Source organism: Phyllopteryx taeniolatus, chromosome 1 (assembly GCF_024500385.1).
Source record: "Phyllopteryx taeniolatus isolate TA_2022b chromosome 1, UOR_Ptae_1.2, whole genome shotgun sequence".
NCBI lineage: Eukaryota > Metazoa > Chordata > Actinopteri > Syngnathiformes > Syngnathidae > Phyllopteryx > Phyllopteryx taeniolatus.
This window is the reverse complement of record NC_084502.1, coordinates 24,463,039-24,483,112: the sequence shown is the minus strand read 5'-3', so window position 1 is coordinate 24,483,112 and position 20,074 is coordinate 24,463,039. Positions and strand designations below refer to the sequence as shown.

The window sequence follows — 20,074 nt, the reverse complement described above, 5'->3', positions numbered from 1 at the left end:
GAGCCTCAATGACATCGTTGACAACCTTAAGAACTTACAAATTCAACAAAGGATCAAATAATTATTTCTCACCTCTAGCTGTTTAACATTAGCTCTACAAATATTGTGGAGTTGAGTGTGTCATTTACCTGGAATTTGTCCTCTTCAATGGCAATGTTAAGGGTCATATTTACAGCGGATGTCTTTCCCACGGTGTTTTGCTGGGGAAGGAGACTTGTTAATGCAATTTCCAAACGTTTTTAAAATGATCTACTGTACGTAGAGCCAACTCATGAATTAGGTAGATCAAATTCATTTACAGTATGAGCCTAGTAACAAATGTATTACAAATGTTTTTTTCAACTGGTGGACAGTATCTTATGGATAATACAAGGTATACACAGTAGCTTATGTGTAATACACTTCTGTTACTGTGTTTATGAATGTGCGTATCCACTTTACTTTGTGCTTTCTGTGTCCATAGATGCAAGAAACAGCCTGCAGGATGTCCAAATTGGAGCAAAATAAGATGGTAATACTTGATCCTTTTACGCTTCCTGTCATGACCACTTCAGACAGCTCTAACTGTAATATTTGTTTCATCCCCTTCTCTGGAGGAAATGGACACACACACACCACAAGTCAGACAAGAAACATTTTCCTAATTAGCTTGATATTTATTACAGTGTTCCAAGACGGTACAGTGCCGTGAAAAAGTAATGGGCCCCCTTCTCAAATTCTTATATTTTTGCATAATTTCCCCACATTCACGTTCAAGATAATCAAACAAATGTAAATAGACAACTATTACCCAAGTGAACTTAAAATCCTGTTTTTAAATGGTGATTTCATTGATTAAGGAAAAAAAAAAGAGCCCTGTGTTAAAAAGTAATGGCACCCTGAATCTAATAACTGGTTGGCCTATCCTCTGCAGGAACAACTGAAAATCAAGCTTTTTCTATAACTGGCAATGAGTCTTTCACGTCTCTGTGGAGATATTTTGGCCCACTATTTGTTGCAGAATTGTTTGAATTCAGCAGAAAAGAGGGTTTTCGAACAGCCTTTTCAGCAGTGGCATGACTGCATTTCAATCGGATTCAAGTCTAGACTTTGACTGGGCCAGTCCAAAACCTTGATTTTTTTTTATTTTTTTTTAAGCCATTCAGAAGTTGACTTGCTGGTGTGCTTTGGATCGTTATCATGCTGCAAATGCAGCCCTATGGGGGGCACAAACCAGTGCAAACTGTCGGCCGGTCCCAAGCCCAGATAAATGCAGAGGGTTGCGTCAGGAAGGCTTAAAACCTTGCCAAACAAATATGAGCGTTCATCGAAAGAATTCCATACCGGATCGGTCATAGCCCGGGTTAACAATGTCCACCACCGGCACCGTTAACCTGCAGCTTCAGCTACTGTGGGTCGAAGATGAAGGAGAGGTAGAAAGTGGGTCCTCAGGCAGAAAGAGAAGAGGAAAGCATAGAGCCTAGAATTGAATGTAGGGGACTTTGAATGTTGGGACTATGACAGGAAAATCTCAGGAGTTGGTTGACATGATGAGGAGAAAGGCTGATATATTGTGTGTCCAGGAGACCAGGTGGAAAGGCAGTAAGGCTAGAAGTTTAGAGGGAGGGTTTAAATTATTTTACCATGGTGTAGATGGGAAGAGAAATTGACTTGGGGTTATTTTAAAGGAAGAGTTAGCTATGAGTATCAGATCAAGCGATGAGGCTGAAACTTGAAATTGAGGGTGTTATGTATTATGTGCCACAGGTAGGATGTGACCTAAAGGTAAAAGAGAAATTCTGTAAGGAGCTATAGGAAGTAGTTCTGAGCATTCCAGACAGAGAGAGTCGTGCAGATTGTAAGGAAACAGGGGTTATGAAGAAGTGATGGGTAAGTACGGCATCCAGGAAAGGAGCTTGGAGGGACAGATGGTGGTAAACTTTGCAAAAAGGATGGACATGGCTGGAGTGAACAGTTTTTTACAGTAGAAGCAGGAACATATTGTAACCTACAAGTGGGGAGGTAGAAGCACGCAGGTGGATTTGTGCAGACGATGTAATCTGAAGGAGGTTACCGACTGTAAGGTAGCGTAGGGGAGAGTGTGGCTAGACAGCATAGGATGGTGGTGTGTAAGATGACTCTGGTGGTGGGGAGGAAGATTAAGAAGACAGAGGGAGAGCAGAGAACCATGTGGTGGAAGCTGAGAAAGGAAGAGTGTTGTACGGCTTTTCGGGAAGAGGGGAGACAGGCTCTCGGTGGACAGGAGGAGCTTCCAGAAGACTGGACCACTACAGCCAAGGTCATCAGAGAGACAGGCAGGAGAGTACTTGGTGTTTCTTCTGGCAGGAAAGGAGAGAAGGAGACTTGGTGGTGGAACCTCACAGTACAGGAAATCATACAAGGAAAGAGGTTAGCTAAGAAGGAGTGGGACACTGAGAGGCGAAAGGAATACATTGAGATGCGACATGGTCAATCTTCACTGCAGTCCTCCACCAGTCGGGGCTTTATGGCAGAGTGGCCAGACGGAAGCCTCTCCTCAGTGCAAGACACATGAAAGCCCACATGGAGGTTGCTAAAAAACACCTGAATGACTCCAAGATTGTCTCTGATGAGACCAAGATAGAAATTGCCTTAATTCTAAGTGGCATGTGTGGAGAAAATCAGGCACTGCTCATCACCTGTCCATTACAGTCCTAACAGTGAAGCATGGTGGTGGCAGGATCATGCTGAAGGGGTGTTTTTCAGCTGCAGGGACAGGGAGCCTGGTTGCAATCGAAGAAAAGATGAATGCGGCCAAGTACAGGAATATCCTGGATGAAAACCTTCTCCAGAGTGCTCAGAACCTCAGACTGGGCCGAAGGTTCACCTTCAAAAAAGACAATGACCTTAAGCACACAGCTAAAATACCGAAGGAGTGGCTTCAGAACAACTCTGCAACAAAACTTGTTGTATCATTCCCCAAAAGACTCATGGCTGTATTAGCTCAAATGGGTGCTTCTATTAAATACTGAGCAAAGGGTCTGAATACCTATGGCTGTGCGATATTTCATTTTTTCTTTTTCATAAAACTGCAAAAATTTCAAAAATTCTGTTTTTTTCTGTCAATATGGGGTGCTGTATGTACATTAATGAGGAAAAAATGAAACTAAATTATTTTAGCAAATGGCTGCAATATACCCCACCTTGAGCCGTCACCTTGTCGTGGTGGAGAGGTTTGTGTGTCCCAGTGATCCTAGGAGTTGTCTGGGGCTTTATGCCCCTGGCAGGGTCACCCATGACAAACAGGTCCTAGGTGAGGGACCAGACAAAGCACGGCTCAAAGACCCCTAATGATGACGACAAACAATGGACTTCATTTTCCCTTGCCCGGACGTGGGTCACCGGGGCCCTTCACTGGACCCAGGCCTGGTGGTGCAGCTCGAAGGCGAGCGCCTAGTGGTCGGGCCTGCACCCATGGGGCCCGGCCGGGCACAGCCCGAAAGGGTAACGTGGGTCCCCCTTCCCTTGGGCTCACCACCTGTGGGAGGGGCCATAGGGGTCGGGTGCAGTGTGAGCTGGGCGGTGGCGGGGACCTTGGCGACAGAAGCTGGTTCTAGAGACGTGGAATGTCACCTCTCTGGCAGGGAAGGAGCCCGAGCTGGTGTGTGAGGTCGAGAAGTTCCGACTAGATATAGTCGGACTCGCCTCCACACACAGCTTGGGCTCTGGTACCAGTCCTCTCGAGAGGGGTTGGACTCTCTTCCACTCTGGAGTTGCCCACGGTGAGAGGCGCCGAGCAGGTGTGGGTATACTTATTGCCCCCCGGCTTGGCGCCTGTACGTTGGGGTTCACCCCGGTGGACGAGAGGGTAGCCTCCCTCCGCCTTCGGGTGGGGGGACGGGTCCTGACTGTTGTTTGTGCCTATGCACCAAACAGCAGTTCAGAGTACCCACCCTTTTTGGAGTCCTTGGAGGGGGTTCTGGAGAGAGCTCCCGCTGGGGACTCCATTGTGCTGCTGGGGGACTTCAATGCTCGCGTGGGCAATGACAGTGAGACCTGGAAGGGCGTGATTGGGAGGAACGCCCCTCCCCGATCAGAACCCGCGCGGTGTTCTGTTATTGGACTTCTGTGCTCATCACAGATTGGCCATAACGAACACCATGTTCAAGCATAACGGTGTCCACACGTGCACTTGGCACCAGGACACCCTAGGTCGCAGTTCGATGATCGACTTTGTGGTTCCAACAATCACAGCAAGTTGTCCGGGTCCAGATGGAGAAATGTAGTCCAAGACCATCACACTACCACCATGACGTTTGGCTGTTGGTGTCAGGTTCTTTTTGAAATGCTACGCTACATTTTTGCCAGATGTAACGATACACACACCTTCCAAAAAGCTAAATTTTCATCTCGTCAATCCATATATTCTCCCAAATGTCTTGCAAAAATAAAGTCCTCGTTATACTCCCACGCTCACACGGGCGACAGCGCCCACTTTGCATCACGTGACTGACGCATTGGACCACGCGGCCATTATGCGGCCCCTATTTGACACAGCATAAATTGTCGGTGCGCGCAGAATGCCGCTGAGATCATCTCTCGTGATTGGTCCGTTTTAGTCACATGCTGTGATGACGTACTCGGCTTTCCCTTTGGCTCCTCAATACCGCCATCTTTAAAATACAAAACATGGAACAAATTGAGGAGAGGCTGTGCGAGGAGGTGCACAAGTATGTCCATCTTTTTGATAACACTAAAAATTACAAAGATGCACAAATGTCAGCAAACTCCTCGAGTGAAATTTCCGCAGCGACTGGAGTGCCAGTGAAGGTGGAAACTACGACCGGAATTGACCATAAAATGCAGAAGAAACTCCACCCTGTGGTGTCCTAGCCAATACCAGCCGTAGCGACACTCCCGACTTGGAGGACAACTGCAGCACATTTTCAAAATAGCGCGCGTGGGTTGCGCGCGAGTATAAAGGCAAATTGTGCGCGGGACAGCCGCAGTGACGTCAGCACAGTCGCTGCCCGTGCAAGTATAAAGAAGCCTTAAGACAAACCTTAATGTTCTTTTTGGTCAGCAGTGGTTTTCTCCTTGGAAAGTTTCCATGGATGTCATTTTTGCGCAGTCTCTTCCTTATTGTTGTGTCATGAACACTGACCTTAACTGAGGCAAGGGAGGCCCGCAGTTCTTTAGAAGTTGTCCTGAGTTCCTTTGTGGTGGTGGTGAGTTATTTCTGTTCTCTTGGGGTAATGTCTGAAGGCCGGCCACTCCTGGGAAGGTTCACCACTGTTCCATGTTTTCATGTGAGGATAATGGCTCTCTCTATGGTTCACTGGACTCCTAAAGCTTTTGAAATGGCTTCTGTAACTCTTTCCAGACTGATAGATGTCAATTACTTTACATCTCAGCTGTTCCGGAATTTTCTTTGGATCGTGTCATTTTGTTGCAGCTTTTTTATATCTTTTGTCTTTGTCCGACTTGATTTAGTCTGTTTCAGTGATTTTTTGATTGAACAGGTCCGGAGGTGATAAGGCTTGAGTGTGATCAATGAAAATTAACCAAAACTTGTGATTAGCCACAATTAATTAATGATTTAAAAAGAGTGGCAATTACTTTTTCACACAGGGCTACGTAACTGAATATTTGTTTTACCTTAATAAAAGAAAATAAATAAATCACCAATTAAAAGCAGCATCCAACAAGTCCAACATGTTTTTGTGAAAGAGGCTTTCCTCAAACGGTCCTCACACATTTGTAAGCATAACAAATAAGATTCAGGAGACTGAATTTATAATGCATGTCGAAATGCCCAATTTTAAAGTAATGCCTACATCCATTTTTTGTTTAGTTTTTTTACTGTCTATTTACATGTACATTTCAGGTGACACATATTGTAAATGGCTGAGTTTACATTCATGCAACAAAAATATTTCAGATGCGCAGATGCTCAAATTTCTAGTACAGTGGAAACATTTTGTTACAGCTTTATTCCCAAAATATATTCATTTCTTTCTTCTTCTTCATTTCATAATTTGACACTAAACACCATCCAATGAGAACTTTTTTTGTGTGCAAATTTGGTAGTATTATTAGTATAGTAAGCATAAGCATTCAAAGACTTTGCTTAAAACTTGGTTGATTCACCTTATGCACCAATTACACTTTTTTAATATGATGCCACAAACGTGGCACAGAAATCTTTCGGCAGTTTTTCCCACTCCTTTCAGCAGCACATTTCAAGCTCCATCAAATTGGATGGGGAGCATTTGTGTCTAGCCATGTTCTGATCGCTTTCTTGAGATCTCTCTTTGGATTCAAGTCTGGTCCTCTGGCTGGACCACTCAAAGACCGCCATAGAACTGTCCTGAAACCAGTCATTTGATATCCTGGCCTTGTGGTTTTGGTTATTGAAAGTTGCTGATAGATGAACCGTTGACCTAGTCTGAGGTCAAGAGCACTCTGGAGCAGATTTTCATCCAGGATGTAATTTTTCCCACAATTCTGACTAGTCTCCCGCTACCTGACACTGAGAAACATCTCTACAGCATGATGCTACCACCACCATGCTTCACTGAATGGATGATATTGTCCTTTGGGCCTTATACTAAGGAGTCACTTGTTTGGTCACTACCATACAGGCCTGATTGGTGGGTTGGTGGAGAGATCGGTGTTATTCTGGAAGGTTCTCCTCTTTCCACAGAGGAACACTGAGCTTGACAAAATGACCATCAAGTTCTTGGTCACCTCCCTGACTAAGACCTCGCATTGACCACTACTTGCTTTGAGGTAGGCCAACTCAGTCGAATTAAGCTCATTTGGCAGGATATCCACCACAGCTCAGAACAGGGCATCAGAACCCAAGACAAAGCTTAACGAAGCACAGACCCACCGATGGACACAAGTCCAAAGCACATCCAGCCACATCGGGCCACATCCAGCCACATCGGGCCACAACCAGCGGTAGGGAGGAAAATGAATGGACGGAAGCCTCAGATCTTGTGTCATAAAGTCTGCCAGAGAAAGGAATGGGAAGCCACTAAAACAGATCTAAAAGACCTGAAAGGGGGTGTCAACAGCAAACTGGAGAAGATAGGAGAGATTATTTACAATGACGGAGCAGTGAAATTTGGGGTAAAAAGCAGAAACCCAAGTGAAGGGAGCAGTCTTCTGAATATGGAAGGAATTTATTCAGCGTTGTTACCCGAAGGCTCTTAGTATTACTGCCGAAGAACAATTTAATTGACACCTCAGTGCAGAAAGTAGGACTGAGTGGCTTCTCAGGATGTGTGAAGAACAAAAGTCTCATCTGGCACGAAGTAAAAACGCACAAAGAAGGAAAATAAAGATCTACGTGTGGTTTTCTTATACCTTGCCAATGCCTTCAGGTCAGTGCCTCATGAGGCTCTGTGGACAAACTTCAGCTTTTTCCAAGAACCAGAGGGCATCACAGCAAGGCTGGTCAAAGCCTACTTCCAGGAACTCCACAACAGAGTTGTCAAGAACTTTCTGAAGAATATTTGATTTCCATTTTAGAGATAATGCCACAAGTGTACTCAGCTATTATATCTGCCCAAGGTGGCTACTTTAATGAATCAAAGGTTTAGAGTACATTTTTTATTCCTTTTGTAACTTGAATAGTTTATTTGTTATGTGCTTTCATTTCAGAGTAAAATGAGAAATTGAACTGCATAAATTTTTAAAAAAAATTTAAAGCTGGAAGAATTGTGGTGTTCTAAAGCCTTTGACTGTTAGTGTAAATTTTATGACCAATTAATGCAGAAATTTAAGAAATTCCAAAGGGTTCACATACTTTCCCCCACACAGAAGCTACTAAGAACATTCTAAAATTAGACATGACATGCCGTTTAGTTGAATGGGCTGACTCTTCCCTTATTTATTTAAATGAGAGTAATAATTATGCTTGTTTAATAATCATCACAGCGCTAATATATCATTTAGAGCATAATTAACTGTCTCTGGATTTGCTGTATTTTCAATATACATAAGGTGTTTTTTAATGTGTTTCCTTTTGTTGATCAGATGCAGGTGTATATACCGATCTGTGTAGTTTGATGGCAAGCTTGCAATGACAGTCTACATTTGTTCTGTTCGTTTATGCTGCACTCACATTGGCAAATATCTGACACAAATCAAATTTCTATCCACATTTGGTAGAGGCCTGATTCATATAAGAGTATATCCAAATCTGTTTTTTTTTCTTTACATTACCATGACGCAGATCCAAACTATGCCACCTGAGACCAAAAAATCTGAATTGTGTCACTTAACCATGCAGTGTAAAAAGTCAAGCCAAACCCCCAATTTATTTATTAATTGGTTAGGAGATGTCTCAATTGTCCATCAAGTGTATGCAATCTTTTGTCCAAGTGTATGCAATGTACCTGTAACAGTATAACTGCGGATTTCATTCTTGGAGATACAGATTGAATCCCAGAGAACTGCCTACATGAAGGGGATGCCAATAGTCAAACATTCAGATGTACATATACAGTGGGTACGGAAAGTATTCAGACACCCTTAAATTTTTCACTCTTTGTTATATTGCAGCCATTTGCTAAAATCATTAAGTTTTTTTTTTGTCCTCATTAATGTATACACACAGCACCCCATATTGATAGAAAAAAACTGAATTGTTGAAATTTTTGCAGATTAGAAAAGAAAAACTGAAATATCACACAGAAGTATTCAGACCCTTTGCTCAGTATTTAGTAGAAGCATCCTTTTGAGCTAATACAGCCATGAGTCTTTTTGGGAATGATGCAACAGGTTTTTCACACCTGGATTTGGGGATCTGCCATTCCTCCTTGCAGATCCTCTCCAGTTCTGTCAGGTTGGATGGTGAATGTTGGTGGACAGCCATTTTCAGGTCTCTCCAGAGATGCTCAATTGGGTTTATGTCAGGGCTCTGGCTGGGCCATTCAAGAAAAGTCACTGAGTTTTCTGAAGCCACTCCTTCGTTATTTGAGCTATGTGCTTAGGGTCATTGTCTTGTTGGAAGGTGAACCTTCGGCCCAGTCTGAGGTCCTTAGCACTCTGGAGAAGGTTTTCGTCCAGAATATCCCTGTACTTGGTCGCATTCATCTTTCCTTTGATTGTAACCAGCCGTCCTGACCCTGCAGCTGAAAAACACCCCCACAGCATGATGCTGCCACCACAATGCTTCACTGTTGGCACTGTATTGGACAGGTAATGAGCAGTGCCTGGTTTTCTCCACACATACCGCTTATAATTAAGGCCAAAAAGTTCTATCATGGTCTCATCAGACCAGAGATTCTTATTTCTCACCATGTTGGAGTCCTTCGGGTGTTTTTTCGCAAACTCCATGCAGCCTTTCATGTGTCTTGCACTGGGGAGAGGCTTCTGTCGGGCCACTCTGCCATAAAGCTGTGACTGGTGTAGGGCTGGATTAATGGTTGACTTTCTAGAACTTTCTCACATCTCTCGACTTCATCTCTGGAGCTCAGCCACAGTTATCTTTGGGTCCTTCTTTACCTCTCTCCCCAATTGCAGTTTTGCCGGACGGCCAGCTCTAGGAAGGGTTCTGGTTGTCCCACGTCTTCCATTTAAGGATTATGTAGGCCACTGAGCTCTTAGGAACCTTAAGTGAAGCAGAAAAGGTTTTTGTAACCTTGGCCAGATCTGTGCCTTGCCACAATTTTGTCTATGAGCTCTTCAGGCAGTTCCTTTGACCTCATGATTCTCATTTGCTCTGACATGCACTGTGACCTGTAAGGTCTTATATAGACAGGTGTGTGGCTTTCCTAATGAAGTCCAATCAGTATAATCAAACACAGCTGGACTCCAATGAAGGTGTAGAACCATCTCAAGGATGATCAGACGAAATGGACAGCACCCGAGTTAAATATGAGTGTCACAGCAAAGGGTATGAATACTTATGACTGTCTGATAGTTCAGTTTTTCTTTAATAAAGCTGCAAAAATTTAAACAATTCAATTTTTTTCTGTCAATATGGGGTGCTGTGTGTACATTAATGAGAAAAAAAATAACTTAAATGATTTTAGCAAATCAGAATCAGAATTGTCTTTATTTGCCAAGTATGTCCAAAAAACACAAGGAATTGGAAAGGAAATGGATGCAATATAACCAAGAGTGAAAAATTTAAGGGAGTCTGAATACTTTCCGTTCCCACTGTACATTTTAAATAAAATCCAAGATTTACATTTATATCAATCTTGACATACCAGACACTTTTCATCAGCGGATGAGAAATAAAAAGAGATGCTTTGGCTGCCGAGGTTGAAGTCAATCCAGAATTTGTCAAGCTTGTCATCAGAGGGCATCAGGAGCTGACAGCATGAGCAAAAATTGTTTAAACCAATTGCATTAAACACATGAAAATAGCATTCCGGCACATCAAACTGTTTTGTGTAGTTTGAATGTGCTCAACCAAGACATAATTAAGAACCACAGCTACTGACCTTGAAATTGTCCAGATAAACCTCCAAACATGGGTAGGATTTCACTCTGCAGCAGGGAGGAAATTTTAAGATGAAACAAACATGTCATCAATGTTACAACGTCCAACATTACTCACTGTTCGAGCAAGTGGTAAATGAAAAGGTTAATACAGTGAAGCTCCGCTAGGGCTGCACAATATATCGTTTGTGCATCTTGCAATGTATGTGGGCGCAATAGTCACACCACAGGGTTCTGCGCAATGTTGGTGTATTGATGTGCAGTCAATCAACTGTAATATTAATAAATGACCAGCAGAGGGAGCTGGTTGGACATGCTAATAAGATTAGCACCGATGTTACAGTAAATTATAACCTATCAAACAACACACACGGAGCAGCCCAGAGTGTTAGATACTTATTTTTTTCTATGATAACTATTAATGATGCAATGGTCATTGCACCGGTCTATTGCAATATTAGTCATTCAAACTGCTCTAAGTGCTAGAGGACTCTGCATCTTTTTGCACAATTGTTTTTTGTCAATGTCTTTATTTCTCCAAAGTGTTCTGTAAATTGACTGTCTGTTGTACTAGAGCGGCTCCAACTACCGGAGACAAATTCCTTGTGTGTTTTGGACATACTTGGCAAATAAAGATGATTCTGATTCTGATTCTGATGAGGACACGGGGAAACAATTACACGCCTGCATTTACTGTATCACTCTCAGAATGTGACGATTGAACGCATGTCACAACAGATTACACTGGGGGGAAGGGGGAGTGCCACAGCATGATTGATGGCACAAACCAGGTGTAGACAATGTGTTTTGCTCAAACTATATATATATATATATATATATATAAATCACTATATGAATATGAAATATTAATCCATATGTTAAAACATAAGTGTAAAATAGATTGATTAAAAATAAATAAATTAGGAATGTGCTAATGACTACTGTATAACTGGGCATGAAAATAAATGATTTTAACTTCATGTCTGGCTGGACTATTGCTCAATACTACAATGCATTTACATACAAGTAGACTTCATAAAATGGACTCAGTATACGTTTGTGATCGACTGAGCATAGTTTATCTGAGAGGGGAAAAGATAAATGTGTGCTGGTTTTCACGTGACGTGCATGTTATCCTGTATTTTTTTTAATCCCAATATATATCATGAAAGAAAATCACAACGTCATTTTTTTCCAATATCATGCAGCCCTAACTGCCGCTATTTTACGGTTCATATCGTGGGTTTTAAAGTGATTGTTTTTATAGGGTTTACAGTATAACTGGCAATTCCGAATTCCAAGTTGTGCGCCTTCAGTGTAGTACCACTTTGTGCCACAACATGCCAGGCAGCACTGAGGTCTATTGTAAGAGATGCAGCGTTATTTAACAGCAAGAAGAGGCAGCACAGGTCCCCGAGTGGTGCTCTAGTAAGAGTTGTTCCCACAGAACAAAGAGAATATACAGCGGTTGAAATAAGTATTTAACACATCACCATTTTTCTCACTAAATATACTTCCAAAGGTTGACCTGAAAGTTTCACCAGATGTTGGGAACCCAAGTAATCCATACATATAATGAAAGTAGAACCAATAAACTCACAAATTAAGTTGTGTGTAATAATGTGAAATGACACAGGGAAAAGGTATTGAACAACCCAACTGGTATTTATTTAATACTTTGTACAAAAGCCTTTGTTTGCAATGACAGCTTCAAGATGCCTCCTGTATGGAGTAACTAGTAGAAGGCATTGTTCTGGTGTGATTTTGGACCATTACTCCACACAAGCTGCCTTCAAATCTTGGTTCCTTCGACTCCTTTTATGGACCTTGAGTGTCAGTTATTTCCATAGATTTTTGATTGGATTCAAGTAAGGTGATTGGCTGGGCCAATATAGCAGCTTTATTTTTGTTCAAACCAATTGAGTTTCCTTGGCAGTATGTTTTGGATCATTATCCTGCTGTAATGTCCACCTTTGTTTCATTTACATCATCCTCGTAGATGGCAGCATATTTTTGTCAAGAATGTCTCTGTACATTGGCCCATTAATCCTTCCTTCAATATTGTGAAGTTTACCAGTACCATTTGCTGAGAAGCAGCCCCACACCATCATTTTTTCCACCTTCAAACTTCACTGTTGGTATGGTGTTTTTAGGGTGATGTGCAGTGCCATTTCTCCTCCAAACGTGGTGTGCATTATGGCATCCAAACAGTTAGATATTGCTCTCATCCAACCAGACTATATTCTCCTTTAAACGAGCTTTGAAGTGCTTTTTTTTTTTCCAGCAATCGGGTCTTTCATGGTGAGCGTGCATACAGGCCATGCCGGCGGAGTCCATTCCTCACTGTTTTACTTGTGACAACAGTACCTGCTAATTCCAGGTATTTTTGAAGCTCTTCACAAGTGGTCCTCTGATGACTCTTTGCACTCCTCTGTCAGAAATCTTGCGAGGAGCACCTGATTGAGGCAAATTTATGGTGGTATGATTGGCTTTCCACTTACATATTATGGCCCCAACCGTGTTCACTGGAACATTCACAAGCTTAGATATGCGCCTGTAACCAATGCCATTGTTATGTTTTGCAACAATTAGTTTGCGATGGTCTTGAGACAGCTCTTTGATCTTACCCATCATGAGATGTGTCTTGACTCACACCTTGGCCATCAATTAGGACTAAACCAGCTGACATTCATTTGCACTGACAAGGGGCTAGATTTCTTTCATTTTTGATAGATTTTAGGTGTTCTCTTGGCTTTCCATGCCTTTTTTGCACCTCCCTTTCTTCATGTGTTCAATACTTTTTTCCAATGTCATTACACATTTTGACACAAAGCTTAATTTCTGATCTTATTTGTTCTCTGTTATTTGTATGTCTGGATTACTTGAGTTATTCCCAACATCTGGTGAAATTTTCAAGTCAATAGCACCTTTGGAAGTATATTTAGTGAGAAAAATGGTGACCTGTTACATACTTATTTCAGCCACTGTATGCCTGTGAGTATTTTTTTATGCTCTGTTTGCATGTGTTGTTGCTCAGTGTGTCTTTAAGTATTGGTTGTTTGAAGGTTTATTATTAAATATTAACATAACATCTATGCTAATTTCCATTAGGCAGTCACATTACACAATATCTTCCCATTAAGCTATCAGACTTTTATGAGACCAAATTATCTTTTGTGTTTTATGTGTCCGTTTTACAGTAAACCCTAATTGGGAGTGACAAATAGCTAGTAGCAAGCACACTTTGCATCTGTGTGTGGCAGAGATAAAACCATAAAACTGTCATGAGCTATACTTGTAGTTCCTGTTTTGGAGCTTGGGTGCTGCTTTGCGCCCCTCCCGCTCTCTCTCTCTCTGCATACAGGGTACGGAAAGTTTTCAGACCCCCTTACATTTTTCAGTCTTTGTTATATTGCGTCCATTTGTTAAAATCATTTAAGTTATTTTTTTTCCTCATTAATGTACACACAGCTCCGCATATTGAATGAAAAAAAAAGTAATTGTTGAAATTCTTGCTGATTTATAAAAAAAGAAAAACTGAAATATCACACAGCTGTGACACTCATATATTTAACTCGGGTGCTGTCCATTTCTCCTGATCATCCTTAAAATGGTTCTACACCTTCATTGGAGTCCAGCTATGTTTGATTATACTGATTGGACTTGATTAGGAAAGCTACACCCCTGTCTATATGAGACCTTACAGCTCACAGTGCATGTCAGAGCAAATGAGAATCATGAGGTTAAAGGAACTGCCTGAAGAGGTCAGAGACAGAATTGTGGCAAGGCACAGATCTGGCCAACGTTACAAAAAAAATCTGCTGCACTTAAGGTTCCTAAGAGCACAGTGGCCTCCATAATCCTGAAATGGAAGACGTTTGAGCTGATCAGAACCCTTCCTAGAGCTGGCCGTCCAGCCAAACTGAGCAATTGTGGGAGAAGAGCCTTGGTGAGAGAGGTAAAGAAGAACCCAAAGATCACTGTTGCTGAGCTGGTGATGCAGTCGGGAGATAGAAAAAAGAAAGTTCTAGAAAGTCAACCATCACTGCAGCCGTCCACCAGCCGGGGCTTTATGACAAGATGGGCCCGACGGAAGCTTTTCCTCAGTGCAAGACACATGAAAGCATGCATGGAGTTTGCTAAAAAACACCTGAAGGACTCCAAGATGGTGAGAAATAAGATTCTCTAGTCTGATGACACCAAGATGGAAATTGTTGGCCTTAATTCTAAGTGGCATGTGTAAAAAAAAACAGGCACTGCTCATCACCTGTCCAATACAGTCCCAACAGTGAAGCATGGTGGTGGCAGGATCATGCTGAAGGGGTGTTTTTCAGCTAAAGGACAGGGAGAATGGTTGCAATCGAAGAAAAGATGAATGCGGCCAAGTACACGGATATCCTGGATGAAAACCTTCTCCAAATGGGGTCAGATGCTACTCTGGGATGAGTGGCCAGTATTGGTTAACAACAGATGTGCAAATAGGGCAGCGTGGTGAGACTACTACAGTGAGTGCACGAGTAATATATAATTGGCCGACAGAAATGTGACAACAAACTCAGACAAAAACATTGGCAGCATGTTGCAAAGGAATTATAGGTTAGCTGTTTAAGAAGGTCTCACTGTCACCGACATGGCAGGCCCAAACGTATTGTGAGGGTCTGCTGGGAACGTCTAGCGGAATCCCCTGTCAGAAGGAGTTTCAACTCCCACCTCCGACAGAACTTTGCTCATGTTTCGGGGGTGGCGGGGGACATCGTGTCTGAGTGGACCATGTTCCGTGCCTCAATTGCTGAGGCAGCCGACCGGAGCTGTGGCCGTAAGGTGGTCGGTACCTGTCGTGGGGGCAATCCCCTAACCCGTTGATGCCGTCAAGCTGAAGAAGGAGTCCTATTGGGCCTTTTTGGCCTGTGGGACTCCTGAGGCAGCTGAATGGTACCGGCTGGCCAAGCGGAATGGAGCTTTTGGTGGTCGCTGAAGCAAAAACTCGGCCATGGAAGGAGTTCGGTGAGGCCATGGAGAAAGACTTCCGGACGGCTTCGAGGAAATTCTGGTCCACCATCCGCTGTCTCAGGAGGGGGAAGCAGTGCACCATCAACACTGTGTATAGTGGGGATGGGGCGCTGCTGACCTCGACTCGGGACGTTGTGAGCCGGTGGGGAGAATACTTCGAAGACCTTCTCAATTCCACCGACACGCCTTCCCATGGGGGAGCAGAGTCTGGGTTCTCTGAGGCGGGCTCTCCTATCTCTGGGGTTGAGGTCACTGAGTTGGTTAAAAAGCTCCTCGGTGGCAGGGCCCCGGGGGTGGATGAGATTTGCCCGGAGTTCCTCAAGGCTCTGGATGTTGTAGGGCTCTCCTGGTTAACACGCCTCTGCAACATCGCGTGGACATCGGGGACAGTGCCTCTGGATTGGCAGACTGGGGTGGTGGTCCCCCTTTTTAAGAAGGGGGACCTGAGGGTGTGTTCCAACTACAGGGGGATCACACTCCTCAGCCTCCCTAGTAAGGTCTATTCAGGGGTGCTGGAGAGGAAGGTCCGTCGGGAAGTCGAATCTCAGATTCAGGAGGAGCAGTGTGGTTTTCGTCCTGGCCGTCGAACAGTGGACCAGCTCTACACCTTTGGCAGGGTCCTCGAGGGTACATGGGAGTTCGCCCAACCAGTCTACATGTGTTTTGTGGACTTGGAGAAGGCGTTCGACCGTGTCCCCCGGGGAGTTCTGTGGTGGGTGCTTCGGGAGTATGGGGTACCGAACCCCCTGATACGGGCTGTTCGGTCCCTGTACGACCGGAGTCAGAGTTTGGTCCGCATATCCGGCAGTAAGATGGACTTGTTTCCGGTGAGGGTTGGACTCCACCAAGGCTGCCCTTTGTCACCGATTCTGTTCATAACTTTTATGGAGATGATGTGGTTCTGTTGGCTTCATCAAGCCGTGACCTCCAACTCTCACTGGAACAGTTCGCAGCTGAGTGTGAAGCGGCTGGGATGAGAATCAGCACCTCCAAATCGGAGACCATAGTCCTCAGTCGGAAAAGGGTGGCATGCCCTCTCCAGGTTGGGGATGAGATCCTGCCCCAAGTGGAGGAGTTCAAGTATCTTGGGGTCTTGTTCACGAGTGAGGGAAGAGTGGAACGGGAGATCATTTTCTGTGCAGCGTCTGCAGTGATGCGGACTTTGTATCGATCCCTTGTGGTAAGAAGGAGCTAAATCAAAAAGCGAAGGTCTCGATTTAACGGTCGATCTACGTTCATACCCTCACCTATGGTCACGAGCTGTGGGTCGTGACTGAAAGAACAAGATCTCGGATACAAGCGGCCGAAATGAGTTTCCTCCGCAGGGTGTCCGGAGTCCAACCCTGAGCCATCCACCTGCTCAAACCACCACCTGCCGCACGTTCCCGGTCTCACCGACCCATCATTACGTCTCAGAAATCCAATTCCCATTTCCATTTCAATAAATTATTCACGACAAACTTCTCAGCCTCCGCTTGCTACTTACCTATACCTTCGTATCGTGACAAAAAAATATTTTAAAGGTCCCATATTTAGCCTAATTAGACCTCCAAAGAGTGACTCTCTAACATGGACTTAATATAAAAGTGTCAATTTCATTTAAAAAAAAACACCTTGGTTTTGTCATGTGAGTGTCAGGAAAAGGCCCATTTGACAGCTATTTCTGTTTGACCCAGTTTTGCATTGGTTTGTCCATATCTGGCTAAGACCGGCCGCTTTCCTGTTATTGCCTGCCTCCATGTAGAAGATCCACTTGTGGGAGCACACATTTGTTATGTTGAAAACACTGGCTCGGGAGCAGAGAGGGAGGCGGACATCTTCGCCAGTAACGTAGATAAGCTCAAGAAATTCGAATGATCTCTCGGCAGAAAAACATCTGGAACACGGGAATGCGTGGGTGATTTTAATTTATATTTCACGTTTACTGAGGCACCATAGAGCTAATATTACATCCCAAATACTAGAAAAAGTTGGTTTGGTAAAATACGGGACCTTTAAAAATTGTTAATTATTTGGTCTCCATCTTGCAGATTTTTACCTATCGAGAGTGGGTCTGGAATGTATGCCCGTAGATAGGGGTTCCTGTAGTTGAGATTGAATGAGCGACTGGAGAGAAACATAACTATGGTCATTCCATCCATTCATTTTCTTTACCACCTGTCACAGGTAAGATGGATCCTATCTTAGTTCACGCTGGGTGATAAGCCGGACACACCCTGGACTGATTGCCAGAAGCTAATGTCTTCAAAAAACCTAACATACATGTTTTTGAAATCTGGGATGAAGCCGCAGCACAGAGAGAAAAATCACACAAGCACGAGAAGAACATGCAAACTCCACACAGAAATGCCAGAGCTGAGGTTTGAACACCTCACCTTAGAAACATAAGGCAGACGTAATTGCTTACCCACCATGTTGCCCACTTTGGCCATTATTATGCTTAATTAATTTTGAGATAAGGATAAAATTAACAATTCAAATGAAATATTAATGTTATATATAACATCGTTTAGGCTATCAATTGTGAGAACAATTTGGGAAGTGAAATTTTATCACATGAGTGTACCTTGTACTGTCTCCCTGTAATCCATTCACGAAGATCAGAAATGTGCGACAATCCTAAAATTAGACAGGTTGACAAGTGTCATTCCAATTACAACTCATTTAATGTAGTGCCATAAACTGTAAATGTGCTTAATGGCCATAATACAGTGATTCCAAACCAGTGTGCTATGGCACAGTAGTATGTTGTGAGATTTCAATTTCACTTAATTTGTCAGAAAAATGTCATCTTTGTTCATCTATCAATGCAAGGAATCTATAGGGGCGGAACAATTAAATGCCCTCCCGATAGATGGGACAAGGTACATAATTAATCAGCTTATTCACTTTTTGTGACATTTTTATTTAGTGGTGTGCATTGAGCAGTCTTCGAAATGTACAATATGTGCCTTAGCTCAATAAAGGTGGGGAAACACTGATATAATGAATCACATGTTTTACCGCCTCAAACGCCGAAGGTTGGATCTTGCCAAAGGCACAGGCTACTTGAGCCATGCTGAACCAGAGAGCCGCCAGCATTTTTCTTTGGTCAGGTGTGGTCATTCGGAACAATACCTCAATCAGAGCAACCTGCATGTCATAATCTGACACATACATATTTTGTTATCGCAGTTTTGACTGAGTGTCCATCAATAAAAAGAAGAAAATAATGGGAATATGGTGTTTAAAAACAAGGATTACCTCCACACTGCATTATCTGACCAGCCAGATTCATCCTGTATGACAAACAAGTGAGTAGATATAATTAAATAACTTTAATCTTAATAACTGTAAAAATCCTTTAAAATGATTTTGACATACATTATATCTGAGGCCTCCTGTGAGGTAAGGATCGTTTCTTTCTCAGGTGACATTGGGATTTTTTTCAGAATTATGTTCAATGCAGAGATTGCCTGTGCAGACACGATAAATTTGATTCAAGAGTATGAAAGAACACAAAAGTGTTTAATGCTCATCAAAAGTGGTAAGTCAAACCTCTTTTCTAATGATGGTGCAAACTCTGGCATCGTTTACCAACTGCCCAATAGGATGCAGGAAGGACTGGATTCCGACCATTCCTGTAAATACAGTTCTCGAGGCATCACAGACATTCAAAATGTATTATGGAATTGCTAAAACTCTGAGCTGAATCTTAAATCTGTGGCTATCTGTTCCTATAGTGCTCATTCTGTGCGCAGAAAAAGTTATCAATATTTAGTCTATGTCCCAAACAAAGTGATACCAGGTTCTATTCACATTAACATGGAGAATGAATAAAAGGCATTAACAAACATACCTTCTTTGGATGCTTTATGGACCATCTGTCACACAGAGCAATTTGATCACTTAACAATTTGCACTAGAATATGTGGAAGTGCAATGTATTAGCTTTTCAGACACTATCTCACCGTTATAGCATCAAAGAAGTCCTCTGACAGTTTAGACAAGGATTTATCACACTGTGGGCCATGCTTAATCCACAGTTGCTTGCATTTGTCAAACCACTGAACCATGTGCACAAAAATCTAGGTTTTACTTCTAATGTATTCATCAACTAACTGTATGTGTTTATGCTTAATATACTCATCTTCTGGATCAAGCCTTGATCTATTATTCCTGTAATTCCTTGACTGCCCGTAGGAAATGTCAGGTTCTTCCCACACATATGGAGGACTGCAAGAGCTACACAGGTAGCATTGGAATCGTTTTCATCCAAGCTCTGTTCAAATAATGCATATGGTTTCATTGAGTGTACAACCAGCACACTGACCACAGAATTCATTATAAAAGAGAATATGTAAACCATCTGACCCAAATGATAAAATTATCCAATTTGTTGAGAAACTGTGCGGAACATTTGACAGGTTCATTTGTGCTCTTTTGCAGGAATACTCTCAGAGGTGTAACATTCCTGCTCCTGAATGCATCAGCGATTGCTTTCTCCAACTGAAAACACAAATGTTTAAATTGTTATCATTTCTTTTCAGCCATTGCTTCATTCAAATGTTAGTGAATCTGTTTACCAATGCTATAATTACTGTAGTATACCTTGTCAACTTAAAGTACAAGGTGCTTTTATTGTCAATTATTGTATTGTCAA

At 42.8% G+C, this 20,074-nt stretch overlaps 1 protein-coding gene across 5 annotated transcripts in view; it reads right to left on the bottom strand.

Annotated features, from left to right (window-relative positions):
- Nucleotides 1-20,074, bottom strand: part of LOC133482470 (uncharacterized) — a 70,182-nt gene that overhangs the window by 39,727 nt on the left and 10,381 nt on the right. For all 5 annotated transcript variants that reach the window (XM_061782639.1, XM_061782657.1, XM_061782665.1 and 2 more), the window contains 14 exons: nucleotides 19,786-19,920; nucleotides 19,562-19,693; nucleotides 19,383-19,487; nucleotides 19,271-19,295; nucleotides 18,970-19,052; nucleotides 18,796-18,887; nucleotides 18,676-18,710; nucleotides 18,436-18,578; nucleotides 17,999-18,051; nucleotides 10,425-10,470; nucleotides 10,188-10,292; nucleotides 8,367-8,427; nucleotides 442-590; nucleotides 129-200 (listed from right to left, as the gene is read on the bottom strand). In XM_061782639.1, coding sequence (XP_061638623.1) covers nucleotides 129-200; nucleotides 442-590; nucleotides 8,367-8,427; nucleotides 10,188-10,292; nucleotides 10,425-10,470; nucleotides 17,999-18,051; nucleotides 18,436-18,578; nucleotides 18,676-18,710; nucleotides 18,796-18,887; nucleotides 18,970-19,052; nucleotides 19,271-19,295; nucleotides 19,383-19,487; nucleotides 19,562-19,693; nucleotides 19,786-19,920 — 1,236 coding nt within the window. The remainder of the gene's footprint in view (nucleotides 1-128; nucleotides 201-441; nucleotides 591-8,366; nucleotides 8,428-10,187; nucleotides 10,293-10,424; nucleotides 10,471-17,998; nucleotides 18,052-18,435; nucleotides 18,579-18,675; nucleotides 18,711-18,795; nucleotides 18,888-18,969; nucleotides 19,053-19,270; nucleotides 19,296-19,382; nucleotides 19,488-19,561; nucleotides 19,694-19,785; nucleotides 19,921-20,074) is intronic.